This window comes from Salmo trutta, chromosome 35, assembly GCF_901001165.1.
Source record: "Salmo trutta chromosome 35, fSalTru1.1, whole genome shotgun sequence".
Lineage (NCBI taxonomy): Eukaryota > Metazoa > Chordata > Actinopteri > Salmoniformes > Salmonidae > Salmo > Salmo trutta.
The window spans coordinates 36,925,373-36,953,243 of record NC_042991.1 but is presented as its reverse complement, the minus strand read 5'-3'; the positions used below and the strand labels follow the sequence as shown (position 1 = coordinate 36,953,243).

Below are 27,871 nucleotides of genomic sequence, written 5' to 3'. Positions count from 1 at the left end.
GTTGTGCTAGGCGAAAAAGGGTGTGTGTCGCTATAAGAAGCCAAAAGAGACGGATGCAGTCAGTTGGGTTCAGTCAAACTCTCCAAGCGTAAAGGATAAGACCTAACAACTGTCTGCATCTACAAGAGACTGAGATAAGGTTTTATAAGCCACATATACAGGTAAGTGAGAGACTTCTCAGCTAGCGCATAATGTTCTGAGAACCTAATGTTTCTTCGAGATTGGTATAAAGCGTGGTTATTTTTGCATAAACCTTCCCGACAATGTTCTGGGAATTGTGCAGGATAGTTGCTTGGCTTTGGAACATTCTCAGCAAATTTAAGGAACTTAACAAAATAATGTTATTTTCCTGGTATTTAATTACTTCAACTGTGTTTTTTCTTCTAAAAGTTCAAACAGGGTTAAATTCTAGGAACGTTATTCGACTGGTTTGACATTGGGAATGTTCTCAAATAGTTCAGAGAACGTTAAGAAACAACGTTCTTCTGTGGGAATTTCAGTTCGTCAACATAACGTTTCCTACAGGTTTCATCGTGGTTCTATTTTAAAGTCAAGTTTTCAGCTCGTTCAGAGAACACAAGATAAAGGAGAGAGAGAGAGTTGTGTTGCTGCTGAGAACGGTATATGTTTTTAAATAACACTCTTAGAAGTTTTCGTGTGGTTTTTATGGAAAGTTTTCACAAGGTTTTGAAGAGGTTAACATTCTCGGGAAAAACAATTTGAGAACATGACATTAAATAAAACCATGAGAAAAACGGTAGGAAATATTATGCAGAAGTACTGAAATTCCCACCAATTGGAGAATATTCCTAGAACATTACGATAACGTTTGAACTTTTAGGAAACGTTTTGTTAAAGTAATAAAATACCAAGAAAATAACTTTATTTTGTCAAGTTCCTTAAAATGTGCTTTGGATGTTCCAAAAACCAAGCAACTATCCTGCACCATTCCCAGAAAGTTGTGTCCAAGGTTGTATGCAGAATAGCCAGAGGACAACCACACGCTCGCCAATCTCTAAGATTTAACGCCTTACCTGGCATTACCCTGAGCACTTAATCATGATGGTGATGATGATGGTGATAGTAGTAATGAATGTGTATAATCTTTTCTACTGATCGGGAGAGAGAACTCTAATTGTCACGTTCGTCGTAATGACTGGACCAAGGCGCAGCGTGAGTAGCGTTCCACATCTTTATTATAACGTGAAACTTCAGCAAAAATACAAAAAACAATTAAATGATCAAACGAAACGTGAAGACAGTGAAGTGCAAACAGGCACCTACACAAAAGAAGATCCCACAAAACACAGTGGGGAAATGGCTGCCTAAATATGATCCCCAATCAGAGACAACGCTAAACAGCTGCCTCTGATTGGGAACCATACCAAGCACACCAACATAGAAATAAACAACATAGATCACCCCCTAGTCAGGCCCTGTGTCACGCTCTGACAATAGAGAGCCTTTTTATTCTCTATTTTGGTTAGGTCGGGGTGTGACTAGGGGGGGGGTGTTCTAGTCTAGGTTATTTCTTTCTTTCTATGTTGGCCTGGTATGGTTCCTAATCAGGATCATATTTAGGCAGCCATTTCCCCACTGTGTTTTGTGGGATCTTGTTTATGTGTAAGTGCCTGTGAGCACTCCATGACTTCACGTTTCGTTTGCTGTTTATTGTTTTGTGTGTTTCACTAATAAAGATGTGGAACCCAGATCACACTGCACGTTGGTCCGAGTATGCTTCCAGTTCGTACGACGAGCGTGACAGCCTGACCTACTACACCATAGAGAAACAAGGGCTCTATGGTCAGGGCGTGACAGTACATCCCCCAAATGTGCGGACTCCGGCCGCAAAACCTGAAACCAAATGGGGGGTTAGGGGGGGTGACTAGTGTCGGTGGCGGCTCCGGTGCGGGTCGTAGTCCCCCCCAGTTCCCCGGATCCGACCATGGCGCTGGGCTGAACGTCATGCCTGGACTGGGCATTGGCGCAGAGGAGGGCTCCGGCCATGGAGCTGGACCGGACGCCGTGCCTGGACTGGGCCCCGTCGCAGAGGAAGGCTCCAGCCTTGGAGCTGGACTGGACGCCGTGCCTGGACTGGGCACCGGCGCAAAGGAGGGCTCCGGCCATGGAGCTGGAGGTTCCGGACTGTGGCCCGTCGCGGGAGGTTCCGGACTGTGGCCCGTCGCGGGAGGTTCCGGACTGTGAACCGTCGCCGGAAGCGCCGGGCTGTGAACCGTCGCCGGAAGCTCCGGGCTGTGAACCGTCGCCGGAAGCTCCGGACTGTGAACCGTCGCTGGAAGCTCTGGACTGGGAACCGTTGCTGGAAGCTCCGGACTGGGAACCATTGGCGGAAGCTCTGGACTGTGAAGGTGCACTGGAGACCTGGTGCGTATAGCCGGCACAGGTTGTACCGGAACGATGACACACTTCGCACAGTGAGTGCGGGGAGCTGGCACAGGACGTACTGGGCTGTGGAGGCGCACTGGAGACCTGGTGCGTAGAGCCGGCACACATGGTACCGGACTGGTGACACACACTTCAGGGCGAGTGCGAGAAGCAGGCACAGGACGTACCGGACTGGGAACACCCACTTCAGGGAGAGTGCGAGGAGGGGACACAGGACGTACCGGACTGGGGAGGCGCACTGGAGGCCTGATGCGTGGGACCGGCACAAGTTGCATCGGACTGGTGACATGCTCCTCCAAACGCCTGCATTGCCGCATAATCCTAGCCAACTCCATTCTCCGGTATCCCTCCTTGCACTGTTCCATTGACTCCCAGGCGGGCTTTGGTACTCTCCTTGGGTCGACTGACCACCTCTCTATCTCCTCCCAGGTTGTCACTGGCTCACTCCCCGGCTCCACCGACCACCCCGTGTGCCCCCCCCAAAAAAATATTTTTTTGGGCTGTCCTTTGGGCTCTCTTTGTGGCCGCGAACCCCGGCGTCATCGCTGTCCTCCCTTCTCTCCATTCGTCTGCTTCCAAGGAAGGCTTTCGTCTCCAGCCATAATTTCCTCCCAAGTCCAGGATGTCTTCTCCTCCTTTATCCCCTCTCAAGCCCAGGATACCTTCTCCTCCCGGGCACGCTGCTTGGTCCTGGTGTGGTGGAATCTTCTGTCACGTTCGTCGTAATGATTGGACCAAGGCGCAGCGTGAGTAGCGTTCCACATCTTTATTATAACGTGAAACTTCAGCAAAATACAAAAAACTATTAAATGATCAAACGAAATGTGAAGACAGTGAAGTGCAAACAGTCACCTACACAAAACAAGATCCCACAAAACACAGTGGGGAAATGGCTGCCTAAATATGATCCCCAATCAGAGACAATGCTAAACAGCTGCTTCTGATTGGGAACCATACCAAGCACACCAACATAGAAATAAACAACATAGAACACCCCCTAGTCACGCCCTGACCTACTACACCATAGAGAAACAAGGGCTCTCTATGGTCAGGGCGTGACACTAATATAGATTGAAATAAATGAGTAATAAGCTAAGTAACGGCTGGCTAGAGTTGATCAAAAGTTTGAACAATTTGCACAAAATTTTACGTTTATACTAACGCAACAGTAATGTTTCCAGTTGGTTTATTAGGTCAAATAGTAACTAGAAATCCATATCCGCCAATAGGAATCTGGTCAAAAGTAGTACAGTTGATGTAAGCGTGCAGAATTGATTTGGTCACCATAAGCCATTACAGAAGGTAAATGCTAGCTTTAATTAGGTAAAACTAGCAGTGTCATTATCGGATTTAAATTCATAAACCACTTACAGTAAGTTAATTGAATGAATTATGTTCATTTTTCACCCCAGTCAGCAATGCTAATCCGTGAGTAGTGCTTGTAGTGTTTTAAATTACATGCACTGGACCATGTACTTTACGAAGTTTGTAACAAGTGTTCCCTGAATGACGTACACATTTTATGTAGTGTTTTAAGTAGTGTTTTAAGTAGTGTTTTAAGTGTACAACTGTGCACTGCATTATGTAGTTTTATGCCGATAGGCCTAGGTTTATTAAGTTAGCTAGCTCTAACAGAGGGGTTATTAAGGTGACTAGCTCTAACACAGGGGTTATTAAGGTAACTAGCTCTAACAGAGGGGTGATTAAGGTAACTAGCTCTAACAGAGGGGTTATTAAGGTAACTAGCTCTAACAGAGGGGTTATTAAGGTAGCTAGCTCTAACAGAGGGGTTATTAAGGTAACTAGCTCTAACAGAGGGGTTATTAAGGTAGCTAGCTCTAACAGAAGGGTTATTAAGGTAACTAGCTCTAACAGAGGGGTTATTAAGGTAACTAGCTCTAACAGAGGGCTTATTAAGGTAGCTAGCTCTAACAGAGGGGTTATTAAGGTAACTAGCTCTAACAGAGGGGTTATTAAGGTAACTAGCTCTAAAGGGGTTATTAAGGTAACTAGCTCTAACAGAGGGGTTATTAAGGTAGCTAGCTCTAACAGAGGGGTTATTAAGGTAGCTAGCTCTAACAGAGGGGTTATTAAGGTAAGCTAGCTCTAACAGAGGGGTTATTAAGGTAACTAGCTCTAACAGAGGGGTTATTAAGGTAGCTAGCTCTAACAGAGGGGTTATTAAGGTAACTAGCTCTAACAGAGGGGTTATTAAGGTAACTAGCTCTAACAGAGGGGTTATTAAGGTAACTAGCTCTAACAGAGGGGTTATTAAGGTAGCTAGCTCTAACAGAGGGGTTATTAAGGTAACTAGCTCTAACAGAGGGGTTATTAAGGTAGCTAGCTCTAACAGAAGGGTTATTAAGGTAACTAGCTCTAACAGAGGGGTTATTAAGGTAACTAGCTCTAACAGAGGGCTTATTAAGGTAGCTAGCTCTAACAGAGGGGTTATTAAGGTAACTAGCTCTAACAGAGGGGTTATTAAGGTAGCTAGCTCTAACAGAGGGGTTATTAAGGTAGCTAGCTCTAACAGAGGGGTTATTAAGGTAAGCTAGCTCTAACAGAGGGGTTATTAAGGTAACTAGCTCTAACAGAGGGGTTATTAAGGTAAGCTAGCTCTAACAGAGGGGTTATTAAGGTAGCTAGCTCTAACAGAGGGGTTATTAAGGTAACTAGCTCTAACAGAGGGGTTATTAAGGTAGCTAGCTCTAACAGAGGGGTTATTAAGGTAGCTAGCTCTAACAGAGGGGTTATTAAGGTAAGCTAGCTCTAACAGAGGGGTTATTAAGGTAACTAGCTCTAACAGAGGGGTTATTAATGTAGCTAGCTCTAACAGAGGGGTTATTAAGGTAACTAGCTCTAACAGAGGGGTTATTAAGGTAACTAGCTCTAACAGATGGGTTATTAAGGTAGCTAGCTCTAACAGAGGGGTTATTAAGGTAACTAGCTCTAACAGAGGGGTTATTAAGGTAACTAGCTCTAACAGAGGGATTATTAAGGTAGCTAGCTCTAACAGAGGGGTTATTAAGGTAACTAGCTCTAACAGAGGGGTTATTAAGGTAACTAGCTCTAACAGAGGGATTATTAAGGTAGCTAGCTCTAACAGAGGGGTTATTAAGGTAGCTAGCTCTAACAGAGGGGTTATTAAGGTAGCTAGCTCTAACAGAGGGGTTATTAAGGTAGCTAGCTGTAACAGAGGGGTTATTAAGGTAGCTAGCTCTAATAGAGGGGTTATTAAGGTAGCTAGCTCTAACAGAGGGGTTATTAAGGTAGCTAGCTCTAACAGAAGGGTTATTAAGGTAACTAGCTCTAACAGAGGGCTTATTAAGGTAGCTAGCTCTAACAGAGGGGTTATTAAGGTAGCTAGCTCTAACAGAGGGGTTATTAAGGTAACTAGCTCTAACAGAGGGGTTATTAAGGTAACTAGCTCTAACAGAGGGGTTATTAAGGTAACTAGCTCTAACAGAGGGGTTATTAAGGTAGCTAGCTCTAACAGAGGGGTTATTAAGGTAACTAGCTCTACAGAGGGGAGTGCCCCCGCACTGTCTATCTGTCCATCTGCAACCTTATGAGATCTCTGTGTCATAATGCCATAGCAGAAATAGTTACGACAGTTAAAGACATGCTCAATTTAAGGACAAATTGAGGGATCTTACAGATAATTGTATGTGTGGGGTACAGAGACAAGCTAGTCATTCAAAAATCATGTTAAACACTCTTTTTGAACACAGAGTGAGTCCATGCAACTTATTATGTGACGTGTTAAGCACATTTTTATTCCTGAACGTCTTAAGTCTTGCCATAACAAAGGGGTTAAATACTTATTGATTCAAAGCATTTCATCTTTAGAATTTTTATTAATTTGCAATAATTTAGAAAAACAAAGTTCCACTTCGTTGGGTGTTGTGTGTATGTCAGTAACACAAAAACTCTCAATTTAATCCAGTTCAAATTCAGTCTGTAACACAACAAAATGTGGAAAAAGTCAAGGGGTGTGAATACTTTCTGATGGCGATGTACATATCTATTGTCACAGGGGTCGTTGAATGGAGACCAAGGCGCAGCGTGTATAGTGCTCATTATTTGTCTTTAATGAAATACACTGTAACAACAAAAACCACCAACAACAGTCCCGTCAGGTACACTAGACTGAACGGAAACAATTACCCACAAACCCCAAAGGAAAACAGGCTGCCTAAGTATGGCTTCCAATCAGAGACAACGAAAGACATCTGCCTCTGATTGGAAACCATACCCGGCCACAACATAGAAAATGACAACATAGAATGAAACTCTAGACAACCCACATAGAAAACAGAAAACCCAAAACACATAGACAAAACACCCCCCTGTCACGCCCTGACCAATCTACTAGGGGAAAAATGACCTCATACCAGGGTCAGGACGTGACATCTATCCCATATCCCCAGCCTCTGCTCTGTGAACGTGATTTGACCTACTGCTGTGAGATAGCACAGCTGTGTGGATCCACACTGCAGGATTATGGTGGTATGTATGTGGTGTTTTTGTTTAACTATCCTTGTGGGGACCATGAAGTCCTTACAAGGATAGTAAAACAATAAACATTTTGACAACTGGGGACATTTTGCCAGTCCTCACAAGGAAAGATGCTATTTTAGGCTTAGGGGTTAGGGTTAGGGTTACAATTAGAGTTAGGGGTCACGCTTAGGAGTTAGGGTTAGGTTAAAGGTTAAGGTTAGGATTTGATTTAGGGTTAGGGGTTAGGATGTTGGATGGGAAACAATTATTTGGTCCCCACAAAGATAGCAGTACAAAACTGTCTGTGTGTGTGTGTGTGTGTGTGTGTGTGTGTGTGTGTGTGTGTGTGTGTGTGTGTGTGTGTGTGTGTGTGTGTGTGTGTGTGTGTGTGTGTGTGTGCGTGTGTATTAGTCTAACTTTACTATCCATTTGTGTTATAAAAGTCCTCACAAGGATATAAAAAAAAAACAAGGACAATTCTGACAAGTGGGGACAAAAAAGGGAAAAATGCTCTTTTAGGCTTAGGGGTTAGGTTTAGGGTTCGGGTTACAATTAGAGTTAGAATGAGGGGTTAGGAATTAGGGTTTGGAGTTGTTTGAGGTTACGGTTAGGTTAAAGGTTAAGGTTAGGATTAGATTTAGGGTTAAGGGTTAGGGAAAGTAGGATTTTGAATGGCAATACATTTTTCCGGTCCCCACAAGGATAGTATAACCAACGTCTGTGTGTGTGTGTATGATGTATCAAATCAAAGTTTATTAGTCACTTGCGCCAAATACAACAGCTGTAGACCTTACAGTGAAATGCTGAATACAACAGGTGTAGACCTTACAGTGAAATGCTTACATACGAGTCCCTAACCAACAATGCAGTTTAAAAAAATATGAATAAGACTAAGAAATAAAAGTAACAAATAATTAAAGAGCAGCAGTAAAATAACAATAGCGAGACTATATACAGGGGGGTACCGGTACAGAGTCAATGTGCAGGGGCACCGGTTAGTTGAGGTAATATGTACATGTAGGTAGAGTTATTAAAGTGACTATGCATAGATGATAACAACAGAAAGTAGCAGTGGTGTAAAAGAGGGGGGAGGGGGGGGGGCAATACAAATAGTCTGGGTAGCCATTTGATTAGATGTTCAGGAGTCCTATGGCTTGAGGGTAGAAGCTGTTTAGAAGCCGCTTGGACCTAGACTTGGCGCTCCGGTACCGCTTGTGGTGCGGTAGAAGAGAGAACAGTCAATGACTAGGGTGGCTGGAGTCTTTGACAATTTTTAGGGCCTTCCTCTGACACCGCCTGGTATAGAGGTCCTGCATGGCAGGAAGCTTGGCCCCAGTGATGTACTGGGCCGTTCACACTACCCTCTGTAGTGCCTTGTAGTCGGAGGCGAAGCAGTTGCCTTACCAGGCAGTGATGCAACCAGTCAGGATGCTCTCGATGGTGCAGCTGTAGAACCTTTTGAGGATCTGAGGACCCATGCCAAATCTTTTCAGTCTCCTGAGGGGGAATAGGTTTTGTTGTGCCCTCTTCACAACTGTCTTGGTGTGCTTGGACCATGTTAGTCTGTTTGTGATGTGGACACCAAGGAACTTGAAGCTTTCAACCTGCTCCACTGCAGCCCCGTCGATGAGAATGGGGGCGTGCTCGGTCCTCTTTTTCCTGTAGTCCACAATCATTTCCTTTGTCTTGATCACGTTGAGGGAGAGGTTGTTGTCCTGGCAACACATGGCCAGGTCTCTGACCTCCTCCCTATAGGCTGTCTCGTCGTTGTCGGTGATCAGGCCTAACACTGTTGTGTCATCGGCAAATTGAATGATGGTGTTGGAGTCGTGCCTGGCCGTGCAGTCATGAGTGAGCAGGGAGTACAGGAGGGGCCCCTGTGTTGAGGATCAGCGTGGCGGATGTGTTGTTTCCTACACTTAGCACCTGGGGACGGCCCATCAGGAAGTCCAGTTGCAGAGGGAGGTGTTTAGTCCCAGGGTCCTTAGCTTATTGATGAGCTTTGAGGCACTACTGTGTTGAACGCTGAGCTGTAGTCAATGAATAGCATTCTCACATAGGTGCTCCTTTTGTCCAGGTGGGAAAGGGCAGTGTGGAGTGCAATAGAGATTGCAATAGAGATTGCATCATCTATGGATCTGTTAGGGCGGTATGCAAATTGGAGTGGGTCTATGGTTTCTGGGATAATGATGTTGATGTGAGCCATGACCAGCCTTTCAAAGCACTTCATGGCTACCGACGTGAGTGCTACGGGTCGGTAGTCATTTAGGCAGGTTACCTTAGTGTTCTTGGGCACAGGGACTATGGTGGTCTGCTTAAAACATGTTGGTATTACAGACTCGGACAGGGAGAGGTTTAAAATGTCAGTGAAGACATTTGCCAGTTGGTCAAGTAATGCTCGGAGTACATGTCCTGGTAATCCGTCTGGCCCTTCGGCCTTGTGAATGTTGACCTGTTTAAAGGTCTTATTCACATCGGCTGCGGAGAGCGTGATCACACAGTCATCCGGAACAGCTGGTGCTCTCATGCGTGTTTCAGTATTATTTGCCTCGATGCGAGCATAGAGGTAGTTTAACTCGTCTGGAAGGCTTGTGTCACTGGGCAGCTCTTGGCTGTGCTTCACTTTGTAGTCTGTAATGGTTTGCAAGCCCTGCCACATCCGACGAGCATCAGAGCCAGTATAGTACGATTCAATCTTAGTCCTGTATTGACGCTTTGCCTGTTTGATGGTTTGTCAGACGGCTTAGCGGGATTTCTTATTAACTTCCAGGTTAGAGTCCCGCTCCTTTAAAGCGGCAGCTCTAGTCTTTAGCTCAGTGCAGATGTTGCCTGTAATCCATGGCTTCTGGTTGGGGTATGTACATACGGTCACTGTGGGGACGACGTCATCGATGTTATTCTAGTCTGTGCTAGCAAAACAGTCCTGTAGCTTAGCATCTGCTTCATCTGACCACTTTTTTATTTATCGAGTCACTGGTGCTTCCTGCTTTCATTTTTGTTTTTAAGCAGGAATCAGAAGGATCGAATTATGGTCAGATTTGCCAAATGGAGGGCAAGGGAGAGCTTTGTCCGTGTCTCTGTGTGTGGAGTAAAAGTGGTCCAGAGTTTTTTTCCTTCTGGTTACACATTTTACATGCTGATAGAAATTTGGTAAGACAGATTTAAGTTTCCCTGCATTCAAGTCCCCGACTACTAGGAGCGCTGCCTCTGGGTGAGCGTTTTCCTGTTTGCTTATGGCGGAATACAGCTCATTCAGTGCGGTCTTAGTGCCAGTGTGGTGGTATGTAGACAGACACAAAAAATACAGATGAAAACTCTCTAGGTGTCACGGTTGTCGTAAGGAGAAGCGGACCAAAGTGCAGCGTGTGTGTCGTTCCACATTTTATTTACACTGTGAAACTATGCAACACATAAACATAAACTAAAGAACAAAACAACAAACCGTGACGCAGAGGTGAAATATACACTACTCAAAAACAATCTCCCACAAACCCAGGTAGAAAAAAACCCTACTTAAGTATGATCTCCAATTAGAGACAACGAGGACCAGCTGCCTCTAATTGGAGATCATCCCAAACAAAACCAACATAGAACTACAAAACTAGAACATGACAACATAGAAAAACTAAACTAGAAAATCCCCCCTGTCATGCCCTGACCTACTCTACCATAGAAAATAACAGCTTTCTATGGTCAGGATGTGACACTAGGTAGATAATGTGGTCTACAGCTTATCATGAGATACTCTACCTCAGGCGAGCAAAACCTAGAGACTTCCTTAGATATCGTACACCAGCTGTTATTTACAATAATACATAGTCCGCCGCCCCTTGTCTTACCAGACGTCGCTGTTCTGTCCTGCAGATACAGCGTATAACCAGAGAGCTATATTTTGGTAATGTCGTTGTTCGGCCACAACTCCGTGAAGCATAAGATATTACAGTTTTGAATGTCCCGTTGGTAGTTTAATCTTCCGCGCAGGTCATTGATTTTATTCCCAAAGATTAGCACGTTTGCTAGCAGAATGGAAGGAAGTGGGTGTTTATTCGATCGCCTATGAATTCTCAGAAGGCAGGCCGCCCTCTGGCCCCTTTTCTTCGCCTTCTCTTCATGAAAATGACCGGGATCTGGGCCTGTTCCCGGGAGAGCCGTATATCATTCACGCCTGGCTCATCAGACTCGTTAAAGGAGAAAAAAAGGATTCTACCAGTCCATGGTAAGTAATCTCAGTCCTGATGCCCAGAAGTTATTTTCGGTCATAAGAGACAGTAGCAGAAACATTATGTACAAAATAAGTTTTAAAAAAAAAGTTAAAAACAACGCAAAGAAGAAAAAAAAAGAAAAAAACCCACAATTGGTTAGGAATACATAAAATGTCAGCCTTGTTCACCGGCGCCATCTTAGTCAGATGATAAGAATTGAGACTTGAGTGGGATGATGATGCACCAGCGGCTGATCCAATCAGATTGTTATCTCCACCCTGGGAGGTGGAAACAATACAGACATCTAATAGGATTAAACACATTCTCTCAGATATAGATGAGTCATTCATTTTCATCATTTCCTCCTCCAGGATCACCTCTAACAGACACTTTCACTCAGACTTTCTCTTCAAAAAAAGGCCTGTTATTTAATTACCGCTAACAAACTTGTTCTACTTTTACTTGCTGAAGCCACAGCTTTGTGTTTGTCCGTTATGTCAGAATACCATATACCTCAAGGCAGAACTTTTTTCATGGGCCTTGGTGCCAGATAGGAACTAGTTTCATGGGTCTTGGTGAGAACAAGACCATTGTAGTGAATTAGTTTCATGGATCTTGGTGGAAACAAGTGTTACAATGCCTCCTAGTAGGAGGGGGGGTGTAGGAATCAGGAGCCTAACATGAAATTCATACAAACAATCCCACACAAAGCCTAGCATGCAGCGGGGTGTAGATAAACCCACCGAAATCAACTAACTGAACACAGGTGTGAAAAAACAGACAGACACAAACGAAAAGGAAAATTGGATCGGTGGCAGCTAGTAGGCAGGCGACGACGACCGCCGAGCATCGCCCGAACAGGGAGAGGAGCCACCTTCGGTGGAAGTCGTGACAACAAGACCATTGTAGTGAGTCATTGTAGTGATTCATTGTAGTGAATTAGTTTCATGGGCATTGGTGAGAACAAGACCGTTGTAGTGAATTAGTTTCATGGGCATTGGTGAGAACAAGACCATTGTAGTGAATTAGTTTCATGGGCATTGGTGAGAACAAGACCATTGTAGTGAATTAGTTTCATGGGCATTGGTGAGAACAAGACCGTTGTAGTGAATTAGTTTCATGGGCCTTGGTGAGAACAAGACCGTTGTAGTGAATTAGTTTCATGGGCATTGGTGAGAACAAGACCGTTGTAGTGAATTAGTTTCATGGGCATTGGTGAGAACAAGACCATTGTAGTGAATTAGTTTCATGGGCATTGGTGAGAACAAGACCGTTGTAGTGAATTAGTTTCATGGGCCTTGGTGAGAACAAGACCGTTGTAGTGAATTAGTTTCATGGGCATTGGTGAGAACAAGACCGTTGTAGTGAATTAGTTTCATGGGCATTGGTGAGAACAAGACCATTGTAGTGAATTAGTTTCATGGGCATTGGTGAGAACAAGACCATTGTAGTGAATTAGTTTCATGGGCATTGGTGAGAACAAGACCATTGTAGTGAATTAGTTTCATGGGCATTGGTGAGAACAAGACCATTGTAGTGAATTAGGGACAGGATAGGCTAAATGGTGGAGAGAGACATTTCTGCTCTCTGTAATTGTCTTCGTGTGTTGCCTGAAATGGCACCCTATTCTCTTTATAGTGCACTGCTTTTGACCAGAGCCCTATGGGGTGTAGGGTGCCTTTTCAGAAGCACTTTGGCGTCCTAAACACTATCTTCACTTCACTCTATCAGGTCAAACAAACACATTAAACAGGAAGCAGGAGATCGTTAAAAATCCCTTCTCAAAAATGAATCATGAAGTATTAATGACGAATTAAGATATTTATAGGTATGAGAAGGACATTTTCTCTTCAAAAAGGCCTGTTATTTAATTACCTCGTCTGACCCAGACTAAACAGAATAGCCGGGATTCAATCTGCAGGGTTTTTTTTTTTAAAGTAAACTCTAGAAAAGACCGAAGCGACTGTACTATGTGAAATCTTAATGCCTTTTATCGTCTTCATGATCCGAACATCTCACTTAACGGCCGCACGCAGACAGAGCATGAGTCCCCAAAAATGGCACCCTATTCCCTATTTATAGTGCACTACTTTTGATGGGCTCTGGTCTAAAGTAGTGCACTACGTAGGGAATAGGGTGCCAGATAGAGACTGGTCAGATATTGGGTATTTATGTCTCTATTGTTCCTGTCAGTCAAAGGGTTTTAAGCCCTTATGTTCCTCACGAACGCAAGAGGAGAGTCCAGGGGCAACATGAGTCAGAGCTTTCGTTGGTTTGGACGGATCGTGAGCGAGCCCTGAGTGTTCCTTCCTCTTGTTCCCTCACTCTCATTCATTTCCTTCTCATTATAAACCATGAGGCAGCTAATTCATACCACAATTACTGAGCCTGATGAGTTGGAGTTCCATTAATGAACTTCACTTTAACTCTGAAATGAAAGTTTTGTATGAAACAGCTGGTGCTTTATGGTTGTAGACCAATTGAGAACATTCTGCTCGTCGACACTCTGTGCTTTACAAAACAGGCCCTCCAGGTCTATCTATCCTATCTCGAAACACCTATTTAACTTTTCTGTATTGTATTATGCTGCTGTTGTTGTTCAAATCAAATCAAAATCAAATCAAATGTATTTGTCACATACACATGGTTAGCAGGTGTTAATGCAAGTGTAGCGAAATGCTTGTGCTTCTAGTTCCGACCGTGCAGTAATATCTAACAAGTAATATAACTTAACAATTCCACAACAACTACCTTATACACACAAGTGTAAAGGAATGAATAAGAATATGTACATATAAATATATAAATGAGTGATGGCTGAACGGCATAGGCAAGATGCAGTAGATGGTATAGAGTACAGTATATACATATGAGATGAGCAATGTAGGGTATGAGAACATTATATAAAGTGGCATTGTTTAAGGTGGCTAGTGATACATTACATCAAGATGGCAAGATGCAGTAGATGGTATAGAGTACAGTATATACATATGAGATGAGTAATGTAGGGTAAGTAAACATTATATAATATAAAGTGGCTAGTGATAAATTGAATACATCAATTTTCCCATTATTAAAGTGGGTGGAGTTGAGTCAGTATGTTGGCAGCAGCCACTCAATGTTAGTGATGACTGTTTAACAGTCTGATGGCCTTGAGATAGAAGCTGTTTTTCAGTCTCTCGGGCCTTGGTGGGAACAAGACCATTGTAGTGAAATTAGTTTCATGGATCTTGGTGGGAACAAGACCATTGTAGGGAATTAGTTTCATGGGCATTGGTGGAAACAACACTTTGTCTCTATACTGATGCTTAGCTTGTTTGATTGCCTTGCGGAGGGAATAGCTACACTGTTTGTATTCGGTCATGTTTCCGGTCAACTTGCCCTGATTAAAAGCAGTGGTTCGCTCGTTCAGTTTTGCGCGAATGCTGCCATCAATCCACGGTTTCTGGTTGGGGAATGTTTTAATAGACGCTGTGGGTACAACATCACCGATGCACTTGTTAATGAACTTGCACACCGAATCAGCGTATTCGTCAATGTTGTTGTTCGACGCAATGCGGAACATATCCCAGTCCACGTGATCGAAGCAATCTTGAAGCGTGGAATCCGATTGGTCGGACCAGCGTTGAACAGACCTGAGGGCGGGAGCTTCCTGTTTTAGTTTCTGTCTATAGGCTGGGAGCAACAAAATGGAGTCGTGGTCAGATTTTCCAAAGGGAGGGCGGGGGAGGGCCTTAAACGCGGAAGTTAGAATAACAATGATCCAGGGTTTTGCCAGCCCGGGTCACGCAATCGAAATGCTGATAGAATTTAGGGAGCCTTGTTTTCAGATTAGCCTTGTTAAAATCCCCAGCTACAATAAATGCAGCCTCAGGATATGTGGTTTCCAGTTTACATAGAGTCCAATGAAGTTCTTTCAGGGCCGTCGATGTGTCTGCTTGGGGGGGATATACACGACTGTGATTATGATCGAGGACAATTCTCTTGGTAGATAATGCGGTCGGCATTTGATAGTGAGGAATTCTAAGTCAGGTGAACAAAAGGACTTGAGTTCCTGTATGTTGTTATGATCACACCACGTCTCGTTAATCATAAGGCATACACCCCCGCCCTTCTTCTTACCAGAGAGATGCTTGTTTCTGTCGGCGCGATGCGTGAAGAAACCAGGTGGCTGTACCGACTCAGATAGCGTGTCTCGAGTGAGCCATGTTTCTGTGAAACAAAGAACGTTACAGTCTCGGATGTCTCTCTGGAATGCTACCCTTGCTCAGATTTCGTCTACCTTGTTGTCAAGAGACTAGACATTGGCAAGTAGTATGCTCGGGAGCGGTGAGCGATGTGCCCGTCTACGGAGCCTGACCAGAAGACCGCTCCGTCTGCGCCCTTCTACGGCGTCGTTGTTTTGGGTCGCCGGCTGGGATCCGATCCATTGTCCTGGGTGGTGGGCCAAACAGAGGATCCGCTTCGGGAAAGTCGTATTCCTGGTCGTAATGTTGGTGAGTTGACGTTGCTCTTGTTGCTGTGACGATATCATACCTCTATGAATCTGCTCACTAGTCTGGCTGACCCGACTCACCATGGTGTCAGCCAGAATACCTGCTCGCCCCTTGGAAATGAACATTTTGAAATGAGCGACTAACCTTCTCCTTTTCCTTCTCCTCCTCCTTCTCCTCCTCCTTCTCCTCCTTCTACTTCTCCGCCTTCTTCTTCTCCTTCTCCTCCTTCTCCTCCTCCCCCTTCTCCTCCTCCTTCTCCTCCTCCCCCTTCTCCTCCTCCTTCTCCTCCTCCTCCTTCTCCTCCTTCTCCTTCTCCTCCTTCTCCTACTTCTCCTACTTCTCCTTCTCCTCCTCTTCTTCCTTCTCCTCCTCCTACTTCTCCTCCTTCTCCTCCTCTTCTTCCTTCTCCTCCTCCTCCTTCTCCTCCTCCTCCTCCTCCTCCCCCTCCTCCTTCTCCTCCTTCTCCTCCTTCTACGTCTCCTTCTTCTCCTCCTCCTTCTTCTTCTAACTCCTTTTCCTCACTTCTGTCTCTTCCCAACAGGTTGTGCGCTACACTTTACACCCTAAACCCTACATCCTTCCCTACACCCTCAGGCCTCCTCCCGTCCCTCTCCTGCATCCCTCTGTCTGTCCGACTGGGTGTCCCTCAGTAGTGAGTCATGAAGTGGTCTCTGTGGAGCCTGCTGCTGCTGTGCCTGTGTACCCCAGGACGGAGTGACTGCCAGGGGGACTGCCTGGCCTGTGGCCTCCTACTATCCAACCCCCAGAGCCAGCAGCAAGCGTTCAATACACTGGTGAGTGACTGTGTGTGTGTGTGTGTGTATGTGTGTGTGTGTGTGTGTGTATGTAGTACATTGAGACATTATTCAGACCATTTCACTTGTTACCCATTGTGTTATGTTACAGCCTTATTCTAAAATGGATTAGATAAGAAAAAAATCCCTCATCAATCTACACACAATACCCCATAATGACAAAGAGAAAACAGGTTTGTAGAAATTTCTGCAAATGTATTACAAATATTGATTGAACATGATTTGGAAAGGCACAGACCTGTATATTTACGGTCCCACAGTTGACAGTGCATGTCAGAGACAGAATCCAAGCCATGCGGTCCAAGGAATTGTCCGTAGAGCTCCGAGACAGGATGGTGTCGAGGCACAGATCTGGGGAAGGGTACCAAAACATTTCTGCAGCATTGATGGTCCCCAAGAACACAGTGGCCTCCATCATTCTGAAAGTGAAGAAGTTAGGAACCACCAAGACTCTTCCTAGAGCTGGCCGCCTGGCCAAACTGAACAATAGGGGAGAAGGGCCTTGGTCAGGGAGGTGACCAAGAACCTGATGGTCACTCTGACAGAGCTCCAGAGTTCCTGTGTGGAGTTAAGAGAAACTTCCAGAAGGACAACCATCTCTGCAGCACTCTACCAATCAGTGCTTTATGGTAGTGGCAAGACTGAAAACACTCCTCAGCAAAAGGCACATGACAGCCCGCTTTGAGTTTGCCAAAAGTCACCTAATGTCACATTCGCTGGAATAAACGGACCAAGGTGAGTAGCGCAGCGTGAGTAGCGTTCCACATTTTTATTATATAGTGAAACTTAGCAAAATACAAAACAAACAATAAATGAATGAATAAATGAACCGTGACTACAGAGATGCTACGTGCACTAACTCAAAACAATATCCCATAACACACAGGTGGAAAAATGCTACTTAAGTATGATCCCCAATTAGAGACAACGATAGCCAGCTGCCTCTAATTAGGAATCATTCCAAAACACCAACATACAAACAAACAAGAACCACCACATAGAAATTATAAACTAGGCTAAACCCCTAGTCACTTCATGACCTACTCTACCATAGAAAATAAAGGCTTTGTATGGTCAGGACTCCGACCGCAGAACCTGAAACAAAAAGGGAGGGTTAGGGGGGGTGTCTAGTGTCGGTGGCGGCTCTGGTGCAGGACGATGAACCCGCTCAGCTCTTGGATCCACCATCTTTGGTGGTGGCTCTGGTGCGGGCCGAAGAACCCGCTCATCATGCGGATCCAGTCATAGACCCAGGCTGAACACTGTACCTGGACTGGACCACGGTGCAGAAGAAGACTCCTGCCATGGAGCGGGACTGGACACTGTGCCTGGACTGGGCACCAGCGCATGGGAAGGCTCTGGCCATGGAGCTGGAGGTTCCGGACTGTGGACTGTCTCAGGAGGTTCCGGACTGTGGGCCGTCTCAGGAGGTTCCGGACTGTGGACCGTAGCTGGAGGTTCTGGACTGTGGGCCGTCGCTGGAGGTTCCAGACTGTGGGCCGTCTCAGGAGGTTCCGGACTGTGGGCCATCTCAGGAGGTTCCGGACTGTGGGCCGTCTCAGGAGGTTCCGGACTGTGGGCCGTCTCAGGAGGTTCCGGACTGTGGGCCGTCTCAGGAGGTTCCGGACTGTGGACCGTCTCAGGAGGTTCCGGACTGTGGACGTCGCCGGAAGCTCTGGACAGGGAACTGTCGCCAGAAGCTCTGGACTGAGAACTGTCGCCTGAAGCTCTGGACAGGGAACTGTCGCCAGAAGCTCTGGACTGAGAACTGTCGCCTGAAGCTCTGGACTGGGAACTGTCGCCGGAAGCTAGGTGCATGGGGCCGGCACTGGTGGTACCGGGCTGGTGACACGCACCTCAGGGCAAGCGCGAGGAGCAGGCACAGGACGTACTGGACTGAGGAGGCGTACTGGAGGCCTGGAGCATAGAGCTGGCACAGCGCGTCCTGGACAGATGACCACCTTCGCACGGCAAGTGCGGGAAGCTGGCACAGAACGCACCGGGCTGTGGAAGCGCACTGCAGACCTGGTGCATATAGCCGGCATCAATTGTACTGGAACTTTAACACACTTCTCAGGATGAGTACGAGGAGTTGACTCAGGTGGCCTCGGACGGCTAACACGCTCCTCAGGGCGAATGCCGTGCATACTACGTCAAACCAACAGCTCTCTCTCATCACTCTCCACAACTTTTGCCAACCATTCCTCGCTCAATCTGTCCCAATATTCCACCTCGGTCTCTGACTCACTCCTCGGCTCCGCCAACCACTCCATGTGCCCCCCCCCAAAAAAACTTTTCGGGCTGTCTCTTGGGCTTCCGTCGTGGTTGCGAACCCCGGAGTCGTCGTTGATCCTCCTTCTCTCCTTGCGTCTGCTGTGACTCCTGCCAAGGAAGGATCTCCTGTCTTTCCATTATTTCCTCCCAGGTCCAACTTATCTTCTCCCTGATCTCCTCCAAAGACCAGGATGCCATTTCCTCCCGGACACGCTGCTTGGTCCTGGTTTGATGGGATATTCTGTCACGTTCGCTGGAATAAACGGACCAAGGCGCAGCGTGAGTAGCGTTCCACATCTTTATTATAAAGTGAAACTTAGCAAAACACAAAACAAACAATAAATGAATGAATAAATGAACCGTGACTACAGAGATGCTACGTGCACTAACTCAAAACAATATCCCATAACACACAGGTGGAAAAATGCTACTTAAGTATGATCCCCAATTAGAGACAACGATAGCCAGCTGCCTCTAATTGGGAATCATACCAAAACACCAACATAGAATAAACAAACTAGACTAAACCCCTAGTCACGCCCTGACCTACTCTACCATAGACAATAAAGGCTTTCTATGGTCAGGACGTGACACCTAAAGGACTCTCAGACCATGAGAAACAAGCTTCTCTGGTCTGATGAAACCAAGATTGAACTCTTTGGCCTGAATTCCAAGTGTTACATCTGAAGGAAACCAGGCACCGCTCATCACCTGGCCAATACCATCCCTACGGTGAAGCATTGTGGTGGCAGCATCATGCTGTGGGGATGTTTTTCAGTGGCAGGGACTGGGAGACAAGAATTCACCTTCCAACAGGACAATGACCCTAAGCAGGCAGCCAAAACAATGCAGGAGTGGCTTCGGGACAAGTCTATGAATGTCCTTGAGTGGCCAAGTCAGAGCCCGGACTTGAACCCGATCTAACATCTCTGGAGAGACCTGAAAATAGCTGTGCAGTGACTCTCCCCATCCAACCTGACAGAGCTTGAGAGGATCTGCAGAGAAGAATGGTAGAACCTCCCCAAATACAGGTGTGACAAGCTTGTAGCGTCATACCCAAGAATATTCGATGCTGTAATCGCTGCCAAAGGCGCTTCAACAAAGTACTGAGTAAAGGGTCTGAATACTTATGTAAATGTTATAGTATTATACAATTTTTCTTAAAACCTGTTTTTGCTTTCTCATTATGGGATATTGTGTGTAGATTGATGGATTAAAATTAAAATCAATTTTAGAATAAGGCTGTAATTTAACAACATTTGGAAAAGTCAAGGGGTCTGAATACTTTCCGAATGTACTGTATGCTGGTGTGTGTGATGTGTGCATATGCGTGTCCCGCATGTAGAATGGGGATGATGGTTGTATGGATGATGGTTGAGTGGATGACGGTTGTAGTGGATGACAGTTGTAGTGGATGACGGTTAAGTGGATGACGGTTGTAGTGGATAACGGTTGTAGTGGATGACGGTTGTAGTGGATGACGGTTGTAGTGGATGACGGTTGTGTGGATGACGGTTGAGTGGATGACGGTTGAGTGGATGACGGTTGATTGGTTGACAGTTGTAGTGGATGACAGTTGTAGTGGATGACGGTTGTAGTGGATGACGGTTGTAGTGGATGACGGTTGTAGTGGATGACGGTTGTAGTGGATGACAGTTGTAGTGGATGACAGTTGTAGTGGATGACGTTTGAGTGGATGACGGTTGTAGTGGATGACAGTTGTAGTGGATGACGGTTGTAGTGGATGACAGTTGTAGTGGATGACAGTTGTAGTGGAGGACAGTTGTAGTGGATGACGTTTGAGTGGATGACGGTTGTAGTGGATGACAGTTGTAGTGGATGACGGTTGTAGTGGATGACAGTTGTAGTGGATGACGGTTGTAGTGGATGACAGTTGTAGTGGATGACGGTTGTAGTGGATGACGGTTGAGTGGATGACAGTTGAGTGGATGACGGTTGTAGTGGATGACAGTTGTAGTTGATGACGGTTGATTGGTTGACAGTTGTAGTGGATGACGGTTGTAGTGGATGACGGTTGTAGTGGATGACAGTTGTAGTGGATGACGGTTGTAGTGGATGACGGTTGAGTGGATGACAGTTGAGTGGATGACGGTTGTAGTGGATGACAGTTGTAGTGGATGACGGTTGTAGTGGATGACAGTTGTAGTGGATGACAGTTGTAGTGGATGACGGTTGTAGTGGATGACGGTTGTAGGGGATGACGGTTGTAGTGGATGACGGTTGTAGTGGATGACGGTTGTAGTGGATGACAGTTGTGTGGATGACGGTTGTAGTGGATGACAGTTGTAGTGGATGACAGTTGTAGTGGATGACGGTTGTAGTGGATGATGGTTGTAGTGGATGACGGTTGTAGTGGATGACGGTTAAATGGATGACAGTTGTAGTGTGATCGTCATCATTTATTTGAAAAACACTAATCCCCAACACAGCTTTTACAACGTTAGAACAGTAATTTAATATTGTGCCATTCGGGATGACTCATGGGACATAGCAGTAGCAGTGCTAATGTAGATAATCATTCTAATGATGCTTCTGACTGAGGCAGCTTCAAGTACAAAACTGCTGTTGAAACACCGTTAGAAATCTGTTCAATACTTTCAGTGTTTACTCTAACTTGTCTGGAGTGCCAGGTTGGGCGGTGAGTTTTCAGTTTCGGGACTATTATTTTTGTAGGTTTTTTGTTGTTGTACTTTTTACCCCCAATTTTGTGACATCCAATTGGTAGTTACAGTCTTGTCCCATCGCTGCAACTCCGTACGGACTCGGGAGAGGCGAAGGTCGAGAGCCATGCGTCCTCCGAAACACAACCTGCCAAGCAGCTCTGCTTTTTGACACACTACTTGCTTAACCCGGAAGCCAGCCGACACCAATTTGTTAGAGGAAACATTTACACAACATCACACAACTGGCGACTGAAGTCAGCGTGCATGTGCCCGGCCTGCCACAGGGAGTTGCTAGAACGCAATGGGACAAGGACATCCCAGCCGGCCAAACCCTCCTCTAACCCGGACGACGCTGGACCAAACCCTCCTCTAACCAGGACGACGCTGGGCCAAACCCTCCCCTAACCAGGACGACGCTGGACCAACCCTCCTCTAACCAGGACGACGCTGGACCAAACCCTCCCCTAACCAGGACGACGCTGGACCAAACCCTCCCCTAACCAGGACGACGCTGGGCCAAACCCTCCCCTAACCAGGACGACGCTGGACCAACCCTCCTCTAACCCCGACGACGCTGGACCAAACCCTCCTCTAACCAGGACGACGCTGGACCAACCCTCCTCTAACCAGGACGACGCTGGACCAAACCCTCCTCTAACCAGGACGACGCTGGACCAAACCCTCCTCTAACCCGGACGACGCTGGACCAAACCCTCCTCTAACCCGGACGACGCTGGACCAAACCCTCCTCTAAAGCGGACGACGCTGGACCAAACCCTCCCCTAACCAGGACGACGCTGGACCAACCCTCCTCTAACCCGGACGACGCTGGACCAAACCCTCCTCTAACCCGGACGACGCTGGACCAAACCCTCCTCTAACCCGGACGACGCTGGACCAAACCCTCCTCTAACCCGGACGACGCTGGGCCAAACCCTCCTCTAACCCGGACGACGCTGGACCAACCCTCCTCTAACCAGGACGACGCTGGACCAACCCTCCCCTAACCCGGACGACGCTGGACCAAACCCTCCTCTAACCCGGACGACGCTGGACCAACCCTCCTCTAACCCGGACGACGCTGGACCAAACCCTCCTCTAACCCGGACGACGCTGGGCCAATTGTGCACCGCCTCATGGGTCTTCCTGGTCACGGCCGGCTGCGACACAGCCTGAAATGGTTGCCTAGCAATGATCAACAACCAATTTGACCCAGCTTGAAGAATTTAGAAAAGAATAAAAATGGGCAAATGTTGCACAATCCATGGATAGAAAACTCTTAGAGACTCACCCAGATCAACACACAGGTGTAATGGCTGACAAAGGTGCTTCTACAAAGTATTGACTTAGGGGTATGAATACTTATATTTGCAAAATATTCTAAAAACATATTTTTAGTTTGTCATTATGGGGTACTATGTGTAGATGGGTGAGGAAAAATACAATTAAATCAATTCTGACTTCTTTCTATAACACAACAAAATGTGGAATACAAGTCAAGGGGTATAAATACTTTCTGAAGGCACTGTAGGAGTTAATTGATTGGTGCAGCTGGAGCTCTGTGGTAATATAGGAGTTAATTGACTGGTGCAGCTGGGGCTCTGTGGTAATATAGGAGTTAATTGATTGGTGCAGCTGGGGCTCTGTGGTAATATTGGAGTTATTTGATTGGTGCAGCTGGAGCTCTGTGGTAATATAGGAGTTAATTGATTGGTGCAGCTGGGGCTCTGTGGTAATATTGAGTTATTTGATTGGTGCAGCTGGAGCTCTGTGGTAATATAGGAGTTAGTTGATTGGTGCAGCTGGGGCTCTGTGGTAATATTGGAGTTATTTCATTGGTGCAGCTGGAGCTCTGTGGTAATATAGGAGTTAATTGATTGGTGCAGCTGGGGCTCTGTGGTAATATAGGAGTTAATTGATTGGTGCAGCTGGAGCTCTGTGGTAATATAGGAGTTAGTTGATTGGTACAGCTGGGGCTCTGTGGTAATATAGGAGTTAATTGACTGGTGCTTTGATTTGATTGACCCATTGTATCAGGATCCTATAGAGGCCAGATGGAATCCTCTGGGTTATATTGTTATAGACCTATAGAGGCCAGATGGAATCCTCTGGGTTATATTGTTATAGACCTATAGAGGCCAGATGGAATCCTCTGGGTTATATTGTTATAGACCTATAGAGGCCAGATGGAATCCTCTGGGTTATATTGATATAGACCTATAGAGGACAGATGGAGTCCTCTGGGTTATATTGTTATAGACCTATAGAGGCCAGATGGAATCCTCTGGGTTGTATTGTTATAGACCTATAGAGGACAGATGGAATCCTCTGGGTTATATTGATATAGACCTATAGAGGACAGATGGAATCCTCTGGGTTATATTGTTATAGACCTATAGAGGCCAGATGGAATCCTCTGGGTTGTATTGTTATAGACCTATAGAGGCCAGATGGAATCCTCTGGGTTATATTGTTATAGTTTCCTTACCACACACTGAGGGAGGAGATCGTAAGACCATGACATGGCATGCACCGACACACGTATGCACACACACACACACACGCATTCACACACACACGCACACACAGACACAGACACGCATTCATACACACACACACGCACACACAGACACATTCAGATTGCTGGGAATAGTCCATCAGTCCACCTATTTGCTACGGGTAATTAATTTCTGTTGATAACTCCTCAGAACTGCTCCCTCTCCCCACAATCTCTTTTGATGTGAGCGGGTTCTCTCTAATCTCCGCCTGATTTTTAATTCATCTCATCTGAATGGGATTACAGGATACATCATTTACCGTTTACCTCATCAAAACTGACAATTACAGTTCCTCAAGGGCCTGATAGGCATGTGGTTTACGCACAAAACTCTAAAACTATTCACTTTTACCCATACAGACAAGTCAAACCTACAGGCCTTGTGATGGAGGCGTATTTGAGGCTGAGGTTATAACCCCAGGCTATAGTGGAGAAACATCTCTACTCTGTTGAATGAGGTCATAGCCATGTTATAACCCCAGGCTATAGTGGAGAAACATCTCTATTCTGTTGAATGAGGTCATAACCATGTTATAACCCCAGGCTATAGTGAAGAAACATCTCTACTCTGTTGAATGAGGTCATAGCCATGTTATAACCCCAGGCTATAGTGGAGAAACATCTCTACTCTGTTGAATGAGGTCATAACCATGTTATAACCCCAGGCTATAGTGGAGAAACATCTCTACTCTGTTGAATGAGGTCATAGCCATGTTATAACCCCAGGCTATAGTGGAGAAACATCTCTACTCTGTTGAATGAGGTCATAGCCATGTTATAACCCCAGGCTATAGTGGAGAAACATCTCTACTCTGTTGAATGAGGTCACAGCCATGTTATAACCCCAGGCTATAGTGGAGAAACATCTCTACTCTGTTGAATGAGGTCACAGCCATGTTATAACCCCAGGCTATAGTGGAGAAACATCTCTACTCTGTTGAATGAGTTCATAGCCATGTTATAACCCCAGGCTATAGTGGAGAAACATCTCTACTCTGTTGAATGAGGTCACAGCCATGTTATAACCCCAGGCTATAGTGGAGAAACATCTCTACTCTGTTGAATGAGGTCATAGCCATGTTATAACCCCAGGCTATAGTGGAGAAACATCTCTACTCTGTTGAATGAGGTCATAGCCATGTTATAACCCCAGGCTATAGTGGAGAAACATCTCTACTCTGTTGAATGAGGTCACAGCCATGTTATAACCCCAGGCTATAGTGGAGAAACATCTCTACTCTGTTGAATGAGGTCATAGCCATGTTATAACCCCAGGCTATAGTGGAGAAACATCTCTACTCTGTTGAATGAGGTCATAGCCATGTTATAACCCCAGGCTGTAGTGGAGAAACATCTCTACTCTGTTGAATGAGGTAACACACATGTTATAACCCCAGGCTATAGTGGAGAAACATCTCTACTCTGTTGAATGAGGTCATAACCATGTTATAACCCCAGGCTATAGTGGAGAAACATCTCTACTCTGTTGAATGAGGTCATAGCCATGTTATAACCCCAGGCTATAGTGGAGAAACATCTCTACTCTGTTGAATGAGGTCATAGCCATGTTATAACCCCAGGCTATAGTGGAGAAACATCTCTACTCTGTTGAATGAGGTCACAGCCATGTTATAATCCCAGGCTATAGTGGAGAAACATCTCTACTCTGTTGAATGAGGTCATAGCCATGTTATAACCCCAGGCTATAGTGGAGAAACATCTCTACTCGTACTCCTCTGTTTGTCTGAGAGACTACAGTATGAGACTACAGACTACAGTATGAGACTACAGACTACAGTATGAGACTACAGACTACAGTATGAGACTACAGACTACAATATGAGACAACAGTATGAGACTACAGACTACAGTTTGAGACTAGACTACAGTATGAGACTACAGACTACAGTATGAGACTACAGTATGAGACTACAGACTACAGTATGAGACTACAGACTACAGTATGAGACTACAGTATGAGACTACAGTATGAGACTACAGACTACAGTATGAGACTACAGTATGAGACTACAGACTACAGTATGAGACTACAGACTACAGTATGAGACTACAGTATGAGACTACAGACTACAGTATGAGACTACAGACTACAGTATGAGACTACAGTATGAGACTACAGACTACAGTATGAGACTACAGACTACAGTATGAGACTACAGTATGAGACTACAGAATACAGTATGAGACTACAGACTACAGTATGAGACTACAGTATGAGACTACAGACTACAGTATGAGACTACCGACTACACTATGAGACTGTAGTATGAGACTACAGACTACAGTATGAGACTAAAGACTACAGTATGAGACTACAGTATAAGACTGCAGTGAGAGACTGCAGTGAGAGACTGCAGTATGAGACTGCAGTATGAGACTACAGTATGAGACTACAGACTACAGTATGAGACTACAGACTACAGTATGAGACTACCGACTACACTATGAGACTGTAGTATTAGACTACAGACTACAGTATGAGACTAAAGACTACAGTATGAGACTACAGTATGAGACTACAGTGAGAGACTACAGACTGCAGTATGAGACTGCAGTATGAGACTGCAGAATGAGACTGCAGAATGAGACTGCAGTGAGAGAGTACAGTATGGGTGTCAGGTCTCTTTCATCTCTCTCTGCTCTTCTCTTATGTCTGTCCACAGGTGTGTCTGTTGGAGTGTGACGGTCACATCTCCCCTGCCCTCACCTGGGATCTGTGTCAGCGAGCCATGCTACCGCAGTACCCCCTCCCAACAGACGACAGCGCTGTGTCTAAGAGACCAGAGGAAAAACTGTCCTTAAACCTTGCACCTGCTGACCTGGAGTCAGATGGAAAAATGCTCTACTCTGCAGCCATGGAGCGCTACCAACAGGATGGAGCGGAACAGGAAGACGAGGCCCTGGTGCGACGTGATGCCCAGTACGACTCCTCTCCGCTGGGCTTGACCGCCGAGGGAGACTCGCTGGCGCTGGGTATGGAGAACGGGGAGGAGGAAGAGAAGGAGGAGGAGGTCAGGAGGAGGAGGAGCGGCCAGGGGGAGGGAGGAGACGAGGAGGAGGATGCCGTGGTCCAGCTGACCAAGCGTTTCGGGGGCTTCCTGAAAGGTCGCCACAGTTACAGGAAGTTGATTGGCAGCCCGGTGAGGAAGTCGCTGCAGAAACGCCTCGGAGGGTTCATCGGGATCAGGAAGTCGGCCAGGAAGTGGAACAACCAGAAGAGGGTGAGCCAGCTCCTCCGGCAGTACCTGGGGATGACCAGCAGCAGCACCCCTGGTCGCGGTGGTGGGAGGTTCACTAACCCAGCCCAGGGCCTCCGGAGGCTACCCAGCCGACTGTAACCTTCCCTCCATCCCCTGGGGCCTCTCTGCTCTTCTCTTCTCCCGTGCCTCCACCCTCCCAGGTACCTCCCATAGAAATAGAATTACTATAGTTTACTACTTGCTTACTATTATGTTGGTTTTCCAATCCCATAGTTACCAACAACGTGTACAGCTACAGCTATGGGGACTGGGAACTCCTTCATACCTCATCGGCCTCGTGAAGAAGAGGAATGACATCATCATTCTGAAAGAGAAGTAAGGAATGTTTCCTTCCAACCATCAACGTTGCTCCCACCTTACCGCCCCAGTTAATGAATAAAAAGTGCAATGTAATATTGTGTGTCAGTATTGTAAAGCCATACTTCATGATGCTATATGCTGGATATAATACCACCCATGTTATGGTGACGATTGGATGTTTATGATGTATGTATATATATATATGCACTTGATCTTTTTTCATTTAAATCTTGAGCGAGTGAGGGTTGCAGTTGCTATTTGCACTGGTCTCTGGGTAATTCTACAACTGGTGGTCTGAATCTTCTCTATTCTGAGAGCATTCTGAAAGTATTCAGACCCCTCGACTTTCTCCACAT

General features: G+C 45.9%; 1 protein-coding gene across 3 annotated transcripts; it reads left to right on the top strand.

The window, feature by feature from the left end:
* On the top strand, positions 1–27,605 carry LOC115175147 (prepronociceptin-like). Of its 3 annotated transcripts, XR_003871922.1 has the most exons (4): positions 1–161; positions 16,146–16,398; positions 26,619–27,355; positions 27,429–27,605. XR_003871922.1 is itself a non-coding variant. In XM_029734368.1 (3 exons), exons 2-3 carry the CDS (start codon positions 16,264–16,266, stop codon positions 27,291–27,293), a joined length of 810 nt encoding a protein of 269 aa, XP_029590228.1. In that variant the 5' UTR covers positions 1–161; positions 16,199–16,263; the 3' UTR covers positions 27,294–27,605. The 3 variants fall into 3 exon arrangements, 2 of the variants coding, with proteins under 2 accessions (XP_029590228.1, XP_029590227.1); XM_029734368.1 differs by having other exon boundaries at positions 16,199–16,398; positions 26,619–27,605; XM_029734367.1 differs by having other exon boundaries at positions 26,619–27,605.
* Positions 27,606–27,871: the final 266 nt, after the last annotated feature.

Bases quoted from the DNA above. Each gene is read 5' to 3' on its own strand.
- LOC115175147 (XM_029734368.1), top strand. From the start codon at position 16,264: ATGAAGTGGTCTCTGTGGAGCCTGCTGCTGCTGTGCCTGTGTACCCCA. The intron at 16,399-26,618 runs GTGAGTGACTGT...GTCTGTCCACAG, and splicing joins AGCAAGCGTTCAATACACTG to GTGTGTCTGTTGGAGTGTGA.